Here is a 14,643-nt window from a genome sequence, read left to right as displayed (position 1 = left end):
CCCTTTTTATGACCGTTCTTGCATTTAAGTTAGTAACCCAGTTGTTAATTGAATCTGACTTCCCTGTTTTACGTGTCAGAAGCTTGCAAAAGTTGACCCCATGACCATGGGACATAGCGACGGTCATGAATATGAACCAATTTCCAAGCCTCTGGATTTTTTGATCACACAATCATGGGTAGGCTGCAAAAGGTCATAAAAATGGTCATAAGTCACTTTTTTCAACGTTGTAACCTTGACAGGTCAGTAAATGAACTGTTGTACATCGAGGACTACCGGTATTTATAAGAGTAATAAAGGCAGGATTACAAAAATTCATTAAAAAAAATACATATTTTGATGTGAACCTTTTGAATAACATGTTGTTTGCATGTGGTCATTTTGTCAATAGGTGATTAAATGAGATTAGCAGCCTGCTAGTATATAGTAAAAGAATCACTTATTGATTCTAAGTGAGGAATTTCCAATATCCTATAAATAGAGAATTGCTAAAAATGGTATCCTGCTGCAAAGCAAAAGTCTAATTTCACACACTCTGGGTCCCCCTCCCGCCAGGCGCAACATGAGAAAATTATTTCGCAGCAACAAGCCGTCATTGTAGCGACACAATCCGCCCAGGCTCTGCTTGAGAAGCAAGGACATCACCTTTCACCAGAGGAAAAAGAAAAAATCCAAAGGAACTTAAAGGAGCTAAAGGTGCAGTACGAGACTGCCTTGGTGGAATCCGAACAGAAGCTGAAATTAACACGCTCGCTACAGGAGGAGCTTGAGAAGTTCGATGCGGATTATTCTGAGTTTGAAAGTTGGCTGCAGCTGGCAGAGCAAGAACTGGAGAACTTGGAGATGGGGGCCTCCGACTTTGACGGCATCGTCATCAAACTGCAAAGGCAGAAGAGTTTTTCCGAAGATGTCATTTCACACAAAGGGGATTTGCGGTTTATCACCATTGCTGGGCAGAGGGTGTTGGAGGCTGCTAAGTCCTGCAACAAAATAGAAGGTGCGAGATATGAGAAAGAAGGCACGGATACTTCCTCCACTTACATGGAGGTACAGAATAAGCTGGACAGAGCAACTGGTCGCTTCAAGACACTCTACTCTAAGGTAAATTGGATTACATGCGCGTGGGATTTTTAATTAATTAATTAAATTGCGTTATATCTCATCTGTCTTCACTGTTTTCCAAATTTGACTCTCCTAGTGGTTTTTTTTTTTTTTAATACCTACAAGTCAGATTGGTCTGAGGAAAAATGACTAGCTGATATACAGCTAGTCCTCAACAAACAACAGTCAGGACTGGAACCTCCATTGCTGAGCCAGGGGGTCATTAAATGAATTGTGTCTGATTTTATCATATATATATGCCACCGTTTTAAGCAGGTCTAGGTCTAGAAAGCTTAGAACTACGTCGCCTAAAACACGATCTAAGTATTGCCCACAAGATCATATGCTGCAACGTTCTACCTGTCAATGACTACTTCAGCTTCAATCGCAACAACACAAGAGCACGCAACCGATTCAAACTTAATATTAACCGCTCCAAACTTGACTGTAAAAAATATGACTTCAGCAACCGAGTTGTCGAAGCGTGCAACTCATTACTTGACTCAGTAGTGTCATCCCCTAACCCCAAACATTTTTCCCTTAGACTATCCACGATTGACCTCTCCAGGTTCCTTAGAGCAGTGATTTTCAACCTTTTTTGAGCCGCGGCACATTTTTTACATTTACGAAACCCTGGGGCACATTGAGCGGGGGGAGGGGGGGCGCTAAAAAAGTTTGGACAAAAAAATTCTCTCTCTCTCTCTTCCTCCCCTTCACTCTATTTCTTTCTCCATCCCTCTTTCTCTCCCTTCCTTCCTCTTTCTCTCTCTCTCACCATCCCTCTTTCTTTCTCTTCCTTCCTTCCTCTCTTTTTTGCTCTCTTTCGCTCTCCCTCCCTACCTCCCTCTATGTCTTTCTCTCTTTCTCCTTCCCTCCTTCTCTTGCTCTCTCTCTCTTTCTCTCTCTCTTTCTTTCTCTTGTTTTCTCTCTCTCTTTCTCTCTCTTTCTTTCTCTCTCTTGCTTTGTTTCTCTCTTGCTTTCTTTCTCTCTTTCTTTCTTTCTCTCTGAGCTTCGCGGCACACCTGACCATGTCTCGCGGCACACTGGTTGAAAAACACTGCCTTAGAGGTCAGTAAGGGGCGTGCATAAGTGCACCAGTGTGCCTTCCGTCCCCTGTCCAGTTGTCTCTCCTTATCTCATTTATCTTTTCTTCCTTTCTAATATGTTCACCTATACTTTTATATCTTTTCTTCTATTCTTTTCTTTATTTATATTATTACATATCTATTTTCTTCAATTTGTATTATGTATTGGACTAAATAAATAAAATAAATAAATAAATAAATTTACTCTGAACCTGGGGTGGCACAGTGGTTAGAGTTCAGCACTGCAGGCTACTTCAGCTAACTGCTAGCTGTAGTTCAGCAGTTGAAATCTCACCACCGGCTCAAGGTTGACTCAGCCTTCCGTCCTTCTGAGATTGGTAAAATTGAGGACCCAGATTGCTGGGGGCAATATGCTGATTCTGTAAACCGTTTAGAGAGGGCTGTAAAAGCACTATGAAGCGGTATATAAGTCTAAATGCTATTGCTGGTCATTCAGTGGATCACGTGCTCATTAAGCAAATCTGGGTTTTCCCATTGGCTTTCCTTGTCAGAAGCTGTCTGGGAAAGTCTCAAAGGACAAACATATGCCCCCAGGAAGCTATCAGTATCATAAATACCTTCTCTGTGGCGGCCCCGACCCTCTGGAATCAGCTCCCTCCAGAGATTAGAACTGCCCCCACCCTCCTTGCCTTTCGTAAACTCCTTAAAACCCACCTCTGTCGTTTAGCGTGGGGGAACTGAAACACCTTCCCCTGCCTATGTAGTTTTTTGTGTATGATATGACTGTATGTATGTTTTCTTATATTGGGGGTTTCTTGTTTTTTAGACTTTTTAAATGTATTATTGTTATTTTAGATTCTAACTATTAGATTTGTCATTATATATTGTTTTTATCATTGCTGTAAGCCGCCCCGAGTCTACGGAGAGGGGCGGCATACAAATCTAATAAATAATAATAATAATAATAATAATAATAATAATAATAATAATAATAATAATAAAAAATACTGGTTGTGACCATAAAAACACAGCAATGGTTGTCAGTGCTGCAAGGACCAATCGTAAGCAACTTTTTTTCAGGGCTGTTGTAATCTTGAATGATGGCTAATCAAATAGATCTAAGTCAAGGACTACCAGTATTGCAGTTAGCTCAGTGACTGATTTGGGACCATTCCTGAATCTAGCCAGTGAACACCCAGTGACATGTCTGAAAACGAGGCTGAAAATTGGCGGGAAATACAGTGGTACCTCTACTTAAGAACTTAATTCGTTCCGTGATCAGGTTCTTAAGTAGAAAAGTTTGTAAGTAGAAGCAATTTTTCCCATAGGAACCAATGTAAAAGCAAATGATGCCTGCAAACCCATTAGGAAAAAAATAAAAGCTTGGAATTTGGGTGGGAGGAGGAGGAGGAAGAAGAGATGGAGGACAGTCGCTGCCCAGAGCAAAGGGAGCGTTTCTTTTCTCTGGGTGCTGGCAGAGGTTTATTCCCTCTCCAAACACCCAGAGAAAGAAAAATGCTCCATTTGCTCTGGACTGCCAAAGCCTCCTTAAGTGCCACTGAAAGGCTCCTCTGGCAGCCCAGAAAAGCCCGAGATGGCCGGGGGAATTAAAGGGGGAATGGCAGGAAACTGGCCAGGCCTTGGTGCTGCTCTCAAATTTCCTGGGAAATTTTTCCAGTCTCGGGTTCTTAAGTAGAAAATGTTTCTTAAGAAGAGGCAAAAAAATCTTGAACACCTGGTTCTTATCTAGAAACGTCCTTAAGTAGAGGCTTTCTCAAGTAGAGGTACCACTGAATATACATAAATCAATCTGAATGATCAGCATGATTTTCCCCTCCCTGATAATTTATGTACCTATTCCACACCAGGTATACTTTACCCGTCCTTTGGGACTTGATTGTTTTTCACAAGATTTCTGAGCGCAATTGAAATTTTAACCAATGAACTTTTATTTGGTTTGGCCTTTACCTGCATGGATTTGTGGGGGTGAATCAACCATTTTAGCTGTGTGTTAAGACAATGCATTCATTAAACACAGGTCTAAACCTTAAATTCTTCCAGTTAATACAGTAGAAAGTTCAGTGCTAATTAATTTGCTACAATTGGTAAGGTTTTTTTTTTTAAAAACCATTTATATACTTTGGCATTTATCCACTAGGTGGTGCTAAGTGTATTAATAAAAAAATTGCTCAATAGACAGAACAGGGAGGGAAAAGGAAAGAATGATGAAAAAACTTCTAAAAGTTAGATTCTTACAATGCATATTCTTACAATGCATATAAAGGGAAGTATCATACTTCCCTTAAACTGTTACCTTTTATCTTCATTAAAAGAAAGTGCTATATGCCAGTATTTTCAAAACCAATTTCTGATAAAGCCGATAAAGTAGTGAATAAGAGGAAACCTCTACTGTACTATAGATAATTTTAATAGTATAAAATCAGTAGCATTTTGTGGAAATACAGATTGAAATGTATTGAGGCGCTAATTTCATTGTTTGAATACAGCCAGTGGGACTACAATAAGATTAAACACATAAATAATTTGTTATCAGATTTTTGCATTTTCCTGGTGAAACAGCCACAATATTTTCTTGACATGATTTCCTAGTTTGTTCCCATCTATCTTACCACTGTGTGTTTATGTCCATGTGTTGATTAACTACAACCATGGCCGCCGATAGACGGGTATTACTGGTAGCGGCGTCCCGGGCCCCGGCCAAATTGGAAAATGGGGGGGGGCGGGCCCGGTGCCCGCCAAAAACTCCCCAACTCTGATTGAGACAAACTCTGCCTCTGCGGCCCCCACCTTCTTCCCACCCCCACGAGGAAAGAAGGCAGGGAGGCCGGCAGACAGGCAGGGAGCCCCGATGGCAGCCGCGGAAGGAGGAAAGACCGCAGGGTTGGCTCAGCCCTCTGGAAGCGAAGCCGCGCTGCTGGGGAAGCGGAATTGGGGAAGCTGGGAGAGGGCTGAGCCCGGCCGGCTTCTCCGCTGGCCTTGTGTCTCCCCGAGGTTTGCAAGGGCAAGAGAGCCGCGCCTTTCGGCTTCCGGAAGTGCTGGGCTGGGGGTTCGGGGGGCCATGAACGCCGCCCGGAGCCAATGGCTTCTTTTGGCTTACTCGAATTCCTGCTGCTGGTAAGCGTGCGCGGGTGGCCGGGTGGGAAGGGCGAGGCGCGAGGGGGAGGCAAGTGGAGAAGCGGAGAGAGAGAGAAGTGGACCAAAAGAAAGAAAAGGGAAAGAGAGGGAGGGAAAGAGAAATGGAGAGGAAGGAAGGAGGGAGGGAGGGGAGGGAGGGAGAGAAGGAAGGAAGAGAAAGGAGGGTAGAAAGAGAGGGAGAGAGAGAGGAGAGAGAAAGGAAGAGGAGAGATAGAAAGGAAGAGAGAGAAAGAAAGAGGGATAGAAAGAGAGAGTGAGAGATGCTCAGTGAGCCTTTCTTTGAAGTTGCCTTTCTTTCTTTCTTTCTTTCTTTCTCTCTTTCTCTTTCTCTCTTTCTCTCTTGCTCTTTCATTCTTTTTTCTTTCTCTTGCTTTCTTTCTTTCTCTTGCTTTCTCTCCTTCCTTCCTTCCCTCCTTCCATTTCTTTCATCCCCCCTCTCTATTTTTATTTCTCTTTCATTCTTTCTTTCTCTCTTTCTTGCTTTCTTTCTTGCTCTTTTTCTTTCTCTCTTTTACCTTCCCTTCCTCTATTTCTTCTTTTCTTTCTCCTTCCTACCTTCTTCCCTCCCTCCCTTCCTTCAGTCCTTCCTCTCTTACTCTCCCCTTTCACACCTTTCCTTGCTTCCTTCCTCTGTTCCTGTCCCTTCCCCCTTTCTTTCTTTCTTTCTTTCTTTCTTTCCTGCCTTCCCTCCCTCCATTTCTTGCTTTCCTTCTCCTTCCTCCCTTGTTTCCTCCCTCATTCCCTTCTTTCACTCCTTCCTCTCTTACTCTCCCCTTTCACACCTTTCCTTGCTTCCTTTGCACCCTTCCTCTGTTCCTGTCCCTTCCCTCTTTCCTTCCTTCCTTCCCACCCTCCGTCCATTCATTCACCCATTCCTCTCTTGATCGCCCCTTTTACAATTCCTTCCTTCCTTCCTTCCGATGTGGGCCCGGGCCGGCAGAGTAGTTTGCTTTTGCACCCCGTCTCGAGCTCCCTTGGTGCCAACCCGGCCCTCCCCACTTCAGAGAGAAGGGGGAGAAAGAGAGAGAGAGAAAGAGAAAGAGAGAGATAAAAAGAGAAAGCTAGAGGGAGGGAGAGAAAGAGATAGAAAGAGACAAAGAGAGGGGGAGAGAAAGAGAGAAAGAGAGAAAGGGAGATAAAAGAGAAAAAAGAGAGAAAGAGAGATAAAAAGAGGAAGAGAAAGAGAGGGGGAGGGAGAGAAAGAGAAAGAGAAAGAAAGAGAGAAGGGGAGAGAGGGAGAGAAAGAGGTAGAGAAAGTGAAAGAGAGAGGGAGGGAGAGAAAGAGATAGAAAGAGAAAGAGAGAGGTTGGGAGAGAGAGAAAAGAGAGAAAGAGATATAAAGAGAAAGAGAGAGAAAGGGAGATAAAAAGAGAAAAAGAAAGAAAAGTAGAGAGAGAAAGAGAGACAAAAAGAGAGGGAGAGAAAGAGAGAAAGAGAGAGAGAGAGATAGAAAAGCAGGTGGGGGGGCACACCTATTTTGCCAGCCCTCGGATGGGCCATAGGGATCCGGTGTATGTGGAGGGAGAGGTCCCCAGCTTCTGTTCTGCAGAGGGGAAGCCAAAGCCCCCGCATGGGTTATGCAGAGTGCCAGTGTTTGGGGCAAGGTGGGGGGTGGGGGTCTTCCTTAACCCCCATTTCTTTGGTGGAGCTAAGAGGCCTGCCCAGCAGGGCTGATGTGTTGCGGAAGGTCTTGTCGAGGGAGACCAGTGGAGCCCCCCCGCTCCCATCCCCAGGGAAGGGGGTTCTGGCATCACTGCCACTGGCTTTGGAAAGAAGCCCCCGGCCTCTTCAGGGGGTGGAGGGAGAGGTCCGTAGCACAGGGCTGGACAATGGCTGAAGACAGTTGACTGCAGCTTTCAGAATTCCTCAGCCAGGAATATGAAGAAGACAGTTTGAAAATTTAAAAGGGAAGGAAGGAAGGAGGGAGGGAAAAGAAAAAGAAGAGAAAAAAGTAAAGAAAGAAAAAGAAGAAAGAAAGAAAGAGGAAGGAAGGAAGGAAGGGAAAAAAACCAAAAGAGAAAAAAGAAAGAAAAAGGGAAGGAAGGAAGGAAGGAAGGAAGGAAGAAGGGAGGGGGGCCCCAGACACTTAGGCTGTATGGGGCCCCAAAATTCCTGATGGCGGCCCTGACTACAACAGAAACATGAAAAGACCGTATATCAAAATTAAGTACAATAAAGTTTTATCCACCGATGAAACAGTTTCTGACAAAATCAGAATGAAATCAGTGCCTATGGCAATTGCAAGGGGCTGTAGATACAAAAGAATATTCTACTATTAACTGCAAATATAATTTAAAAAATCATTACTCTTTTAAAATGTTATTTTCTATTCTGTGATTTCTAGTGTAGTATTTTTGGAAATAATCTCAAAGATCTGGTAGATAAATACCAGAATTATAAAGATGCTGCATCTGGGCTTCTGTCTGGACTCCAAGACTGTGAAGAAGCTGTGAATAAGCAGCTATCTGAAGCGATTGCTGGGGATCCAAAAAATCTTCAAAGCCAGCTAGAAGAAACCAAGGTAAACCTTGTACTAGGTTAAGAGCAAGAACAGATTGCAAAGTAAATAAAGAAAAACACTCCATATTTTAATGCAAATTATCCAATGTAGATTTTCCTGAAATTGCATGATAACCCAAATGAATGGTTTGGTGGCCTAAAGCAGGGGTCCCCAACCGCCGGTCCGCGGACCAGTACCGGTCCGCGGGACATGTTGCACCGGTCCGCGGAGTCAGTTGCTGCTGTGGAGCCGGCGAGTGCCAAGCTGTTTCCTATCTCTTTCCCCTCCCGTTCACTCGGGACCACCGTTTGACTTGGGCCGAGAAAACTTTTGCTTGCTTGCTTGCTTCCTTCCTTCCTTTCCTGTCTTTTTCCCTTCGTCGAAAGTGGTCTATTTCCTCCTCACGAAGCCCTCTCTCTGCCTGCAGCTCAGATGGAAAGACTTTGGCATTGTGCAGCTCTTTTTTTGCTAGGCTCCCCCACCCTATTCCTGGAGGCAAAGCCAGGGGTGTGCGTGTAACCATGAAGCCCCCCCCCACCAGCTCCGGTAATTTTCTTTTGGAAGGATTCCTTGCTGCAAGAAAAGTACCAGACCTGGCAGTGGTGGGCGCTCCAAGCAGGCAGCAATCGCAAAGGAAGGTGACTGTGTCCGTGGAGGCACCTCCCCCCCTCTGGGATTCCTTGCTGCAATCCCAGCCGGAGCGGGCGCTAGGGGGGGGATTCCTCTGAAACTGCCGAAAGGAAGGAAGGAACCAAGCAAAACTTCTCCCTCAGGTGGACCGCCTCGGCCCGAGGCAAAGGGGGGTCCCGAGTGAACAGGAGGGGAAAGAGAAAGGAAACCGCCCCCTCCTACCCTTCCTACCTCTGTCGCATCAGCTCCCCTGCAAAATTAAAAAGGGGGGGAGGAAAGAGAGGCAATGGAACGATAAGCTACACCCCCATGCTTAATCCCGCCCCAAACCATACCCCTTTCTGCCCCCACCGGGCCATAGAAAAATTGTCTTGCTGAAACTGGTCCCTGGTGGAAAAAAGGTTGGGGACCACTGGCCTAAAGGTTGAATTCTCCAGCTCCATTCAGTCACCCAACTCCAAGAGATTGCAAGGTCGTTGATAGAAAGAAAAATGATAGACTGAATACAAACACCTTTCAATACTTCCACTTTAAAAGTGTACATATTACAGAAAATGTGTAAGAAAGTGATATTAGGGAAATCATGCACAAAATACTTGCTTGAGTCTCATTTAAGCCAAAGCTACTTTCTGCAGCTGATACAACTACTTAGTAATCCTGCGAGACAGTGACCCAAGACAGTGACCTTGGCTGCATGAATAGGATAATCCTTTTACCAAGATTAAGTGTTCAAAATACTCTTCATTCCCCAAAGTCCTAGATTTGTTTCTAGTATTCTCTAAGGCTTTCCTTAAAAAGCAAAGCAACACCTGCCTCAGTCCTCTTGGGAAAAGTGATTATTGTTGCAATAATGAAAAATAAATACATCTTAATGCAACAAAGTCAATACATTACTGAAACTGAAAATCGCAAAATAATAAATCAGGGCACAGGTACGGGACAGTCCAAAGAAATAAAGAAGAATGCAGCTTCAATAAAGATAAAGATAAATTTTTTATTCGTGTGACATAAAGCAAAATGTTCAGAGAAAGGTGAGGGAGAGAGAGATGTTCTGTTCAGCCTCTCTCTTTTTTGTTCCAAACGTCATCTCTCAAAGCAGGCTGTAGTTTTAAAATAATAAATATTTTTCCCAATGAAGAAGAATATATTAACATGGTATCAAGTTGAAGCATAAAGTATATGCCGATTGACAATGATGGCTTGTGTTGGTGAAGTGCTTAACATTCTACCTGTCGTCTCATCATTATAATATTGTATATAATGAACAAAATGGGTCTACAGTGTTCCCTCAATTTTCGTGGGTTCAAACTTCGCGAAAAGTCTATACCACAGTTTCTCAAAAATATTAATTAAAAAATACTTTGCGGTTTCCCCCCCCTATACCACGGTTTTTCCTGCCCGATGACGTCATATGTCATCGCCAAACATTCGTCCACCTTTAATAAATATTTTTAAAAGAAATTTTAATAAATAAACATGGTGAGTAATAATCTAAATGGTTCCTAAGGGAATGGGAAATCGCAATTTAGGGGTTTAAAGTGTTAAGGGAAGGCTTGTGATACTGTCCATAGCCAAAAATAGTGTATTTACCTCAGCATCTCTACTTCACGGAAATTCGACTTTCGCGGGCGGTCTCGGAACGCAACCCCCGCAAAAAGTGAGGGAACACTGTATTATTAAACTGAAAGTTTGTATCACATATATTCAGCTTCTCATTCACAGTTTGAGAAAAAAAAACCAGGTAAGGAAAGAGACAAATGATGTCACTGAGAGCAAAATATTTGAGATGTTTCTTCTAACCTCATGGAATTGAATAAGAATATAATCAGCAACATGCTACATAGGCCTGTGCTTGTTCGAATCAAAATTAAAATTCATTTCATGTCCTGCATCAGTTGTGTTACTAACGCTTATATCTCCCAGTAAATCTCATTGCTCTTTTAAATCCATGTATATTTTATAGGTGCTCCAAGGACAAGTATCTAGTCATCAGGTTGCAGTAGAAAAATTGAAAAAAGCAGCTGAGTTGCTTTTTGACACCAGGGGAGAATTATTGCCAGACAAAGATGAAATCAAGCACACCCTTGGTAAGATGAGTCACAGTCTCTTGTGTTTTCTTCTTCCATTGCTCACATTTGGGGATATCTACTCCTAGTGACTCCCACTTTTCCCCCCTTCCTTGACTCATCTATTTCTACCTTTGTTCTTCAGTTCTGAGCCAAGTTTGTAATACAGCTCCTCACATGATGCATGCAATCTACAGCAGTGTTTCCCAACCTTGGCAGCTTGAAGCTATTTGTACTTCAACTCCCAGAATTCCCCAGCTTTTACTCAGATTTAGGGGGAGGGGGAGCCATTGTTTAATATGAAGTCATGAGATTTAATAGTGGTTCAATTTGGCTCAATTGTGCACTAATATTTTTGAACCACATCTGATTGTAGCAGATCATTTTTATAAAATGCTTATTCATGCTAAGTTTCTGACTTTGGTGTGTATGTATAAACCAGTTTGAAGTGCAAATGGAGTGTGGGGGCTGAGAGAAGGACAGAGGCTATACAAAAGTAAATTACATGAAGGTTACAATGACCTTCCACATTTATTTATGACATTATGAAAGAGCATCTGCTCTACATCAAAATGTATCCTTGGCTGCATAATGTATCTTTTAACCAGATGCAAGACATCTGCAAAAAAAAAAAATGAATCGAAGAATTTAGCAAGATAAAAGTTATCTACCAAACAAACAAAGAAAACAAACTTTTCAGATTTCCACTAAAAGAGTAGGTTACATTTAAAGAACTTCTGTACATGCCTAGTGAGCATGAAAACTATCCAGGCATATGTAGAATTTTGGTTCATATGTTAAGCAGAAAAGAAACATTAGCAGAACATATCTGAATTCCATCATGGAGTTATGAATTTCAATGACTTAACTTAAAATGTATATTAATGTAGACAGACTGTTACCAAGAAATGTGTGGTCAATAATTGGATAAATTAAATTTGGATCTAGGCTGATCCTGATATTTCAATAAATTAAAACCCTAGAATCTAGAGAAGATGATATTTGAAGTTTTTGCATTTCTTTAAAAAACTATAATTGGTCTTGTCTAACAAGCAAAGTATATGGATTACTGCAACTTGTATAGAAACCTATAAATGTAAGAGAAAACTGGCCATGCTAACTAAAGGCTTAACTTCTTTGATTTTAATCCTGGATTATGTGAAATCTATTTAACATAGCTTTAAGTCAACATATATTGCTTGTTTTTTAAAAAAATATTTACCTTGAGCGCTTAATGCTAATACATTTCTATATGTTTATTTAGCCATCTAATCCTTTTATATGTGTTATTTTATTAATCATGATTAATTCTGTCGCATAAAAGTGGGCAAAAGAAAAACCAATATTGCATATTGGGAGATGTACCAATCTTTATTTAACAGGATGGATCCACCAGGGTTATCCTCAAATAGGTGCTTTGTTTCTAGATATAAATCTGGAAAAAATGAATCAAATGTTCTCAAACCTCTGGAAATATATTGTTAAAGTGACTTATGTGAAAGTTCACCCATATTTCATGTTATGAATCCATGGATTCATAATAGATTCATAATATCCATATTATGAATACATAATCCCTGTTATGATTGTCTCCAAGGATCTATTGACTTTTGTATTTTATCAGTTTCCTAGACATAAATTGGAAAAAAAATGAATATAGGAAAACCAGTTATTGTGGGTAAAAAAATAAAAGAGAAAATAGTTTTCATTTAAATGAGATGAATCTTTTAAAAAAGAAAAAGAAATACAGTAATACCTCGTCTTACGAACCTAATTGGTTCCAGGGGGAGGTTTGTAAGACGAAAAGTTCATAAGACAAAACATTGTTTCCCATAGGAAACAATGTAAAATCAATTAATCCGTGCAACGAAAAAAAACACGCAAAAAACCCCCGCCGCCCAGCTGTCACCTTTTAAAACAGCCGGGGGGCTTCCCAGAGTCCTCCTGAACTCGAACGCCAAACTCGAACTTCCGGGTTCGGCGTTCGGGAGGCCGCCGAGAAGCCCCCCGGCTGTTTTAAAAGGTGACAGCCAGATGGCGGGGCTTCCCAGCAGCCTCCCGAAGGCCGAACCCGGAAGTTTGGCAAAAGTTCGCGTTTGGGAGGACGCTGGGAAGCCCCGCCGCCCGGCTGTCACCTTTTAAAACAGCCGGGGGGCTTCCCAGCGGCCTCCCGAACCTGAACGCCAAACCTGAACTTCCGGGTTTGGCGTTCGGGAGGCCGCTGGGAAGCCCCGCCGCCCGGCTGTCACCTTTTAAAACAGCTGGGGGGCTTCTCGGCTGCCTCCCGAATGCCGAACCCGGAAGTTCGGGTTTGGCGTTCGGGTTCAGGAGGACGCTGGGAAGCCCGCCGGCTGTTTCAAAAAGCGACAGCCGGGCGACAGCCTCGGCGGCGGCGGCAGGTTCGTAAGAAGAAAAAAGTTCGTAAGAAGAGGCAAAAATTTTCTGAACCCCGGGTTCGTATCTCGGGTTGTTCGTAAGATGAGGGGTTCGTATCATGAGGTACCACTGTAGTTGGAAAAGGCAAAACAGATTTATCCCTTTTGTTTAGCTGAATATCTTATTCTTCTGAGTCACTTTTAGAGTCTAATCTGACACTCTCAAAATCCTGATTATGAAGATAAATGCAAGATAGGATCCTGTACTGTTGATCTCAGAAATAGTACAACATCCAGGCTGTGGCTTTCTATGGCATGAAAATGGAAACTTAAATGATAAGCCATTTCAATTTTAAGCTTGTATTCTGATTATGATAAAACAAAGTTTACATACAGATTTCTTCTTGAGGACTTCTGTAGACTGATCTTATTACTAAAGGATATTTAGAAGTCACATTCAGATTGTCAAACTTCCTTTAGAATTAAATTCTGCTGGATTGTTTAATAGAATTTTATAGAAAGATATAATTCCATAGAAGGTTTCTCACCATGAACTCTTTGTGTGTGTGTGTGTGTCTACTCACATCTACTGCCCCAATCCAACAGACTTTTTTTTTCTTTTCAGACACTATTGTAGATAAGTATAACCAGTTATCTAAAGCAGTGAACAATCGTAATGAAAAGCTCCAAATAACCTTGACTCGTTCATTAAGTGTTCAGGATGGATTAGATGAAATGCTAGATTGGATGGATGGTGTTGAGAAGAACCTTGAGGTGCACGATCAAGTGCCTTTAAACTCTGCTGCTATTGAAGATGCCATTAGCAAAAATATGGTAAGTAGAACTTTAATGGAACCAATTCTTTTTCTAATAGGAGAAACCTAATTCTAGGAGAAGGGAATGATTTGAATAGCATGGAAAGAAGAAGAATCAAATATGCTTCAAAACTGCCCAGTACCAAACCATAGTAAAGTTTGTTTGATTTTTGTCTTTGGGTGATTTGTGGTTCCAGCTATTGCAGATTATTATTATTATTATTATTTATTAGATTTGTATGCTGCCCCTCTCCGAAGACTCGGGGCGGCTAACAACAATATAAAAAGACAATGTAAACAAATCTAATATTAAAAACAATCTAAAAAAACCCAATTTAAAAAACCACTCATACATACAAGCATACCATGTATAAATTCTATAAGCCTAGGGGGGAAGAGAAATTTCAATTCCCCCATGCCTGACAACAGAGGTGTGTTTTAAGGAGCTTGCGAAAGATAAGGAGGGTGGGGGCAACTCTGATATCTGGGGGGAGCTGGTTCCAGAGGGTCGGGGCCGCCACAGAGAAGGCTCTTCTCCTGAGTCCCCCCAAACGACATTGCTTAGTCGACGGGACCCGGAGAAGGCCAACTCTGTGGGACGATAGAAACATAGAAGATTGACGGCAGAAAAAGATCTCATGGTCCATCTAGTCTGCCCTTACACTATTTCCTGTATTTTATCTTAGGATGGGCATATGTTTATCCCAGGCATGTTTAAATTCAGTTAGTGTGGACTTACCAGCCACGTCTGCTGGAAATTTGTTCCAAGCATCTACTACTCTTTCAGTAAAATAATATTTTCTCACGATATTGACGATTAGGCATGATTAGGCATGGTTTATGATTTAACCTTGTGTGTGAACTAGGATAATATAGTTCATTAAACAAGCTATTTTAGGGGAAAACTATAGTTATTATGGGACACTGTGGCTCAATGGCACACTCAGCTTGTCA

General features: G+C 42.0%; 1 protein-coding gene across 12 annotated transcripts in view; it reads left to right on the top strand.

Moving 5' to 3' along the window:
* Positions 1-14,643, top strand: part of LOC139156879 (dystonin-like) — a 400,586-nt gene that overhangs the window by 217,190 nt on the left and 168,753 nt on the right. For all 12 annotated transcript variants that reach the window (XM_070733016.1, XM_070733011.1, XM_070733010.1 and 9 more), the window contains 4 exons: positions 556-1,101; positions 7,648-7,824; positions 10,397-10,520; positions 13,500-13,708. In XM_070733016.1, coding sequence (XP_070589117.1) covers positions 556-1,101; positions 7,648-7,824; positions 10,397-10,520; positions 13,500-13,708 — 1,056 coding nt within the window. The remainder of the gene's footprint in view (positions 1-555; positions 1,102-7,647; positions 7,825-10,396; positions 10,521-13,499; positions 13,709-14,643) is intronic.

The sequence above is a fragment of the Erythrolamprus reginae genome, chromosome 1 (genome assembly GCF_031021105.1).
Source record: "Erythrolamprus reginae isolate rEryReg1 chromosome 1, rEryReg1.hap1, whole genome shotgun sequence".
In the NCBI taxonomy this organism is placed as follows: Eukaryota; Metazoa; Chordata; class Lepidosauria; order Squamata; family Dipsadidae; genus Erythrolamprus; species Erythrolamprus reginae.
Note: the sequence above shows the minus strand (reverse complement) of the source record. Positions and strands in the feature narration are given on the sequence as shown.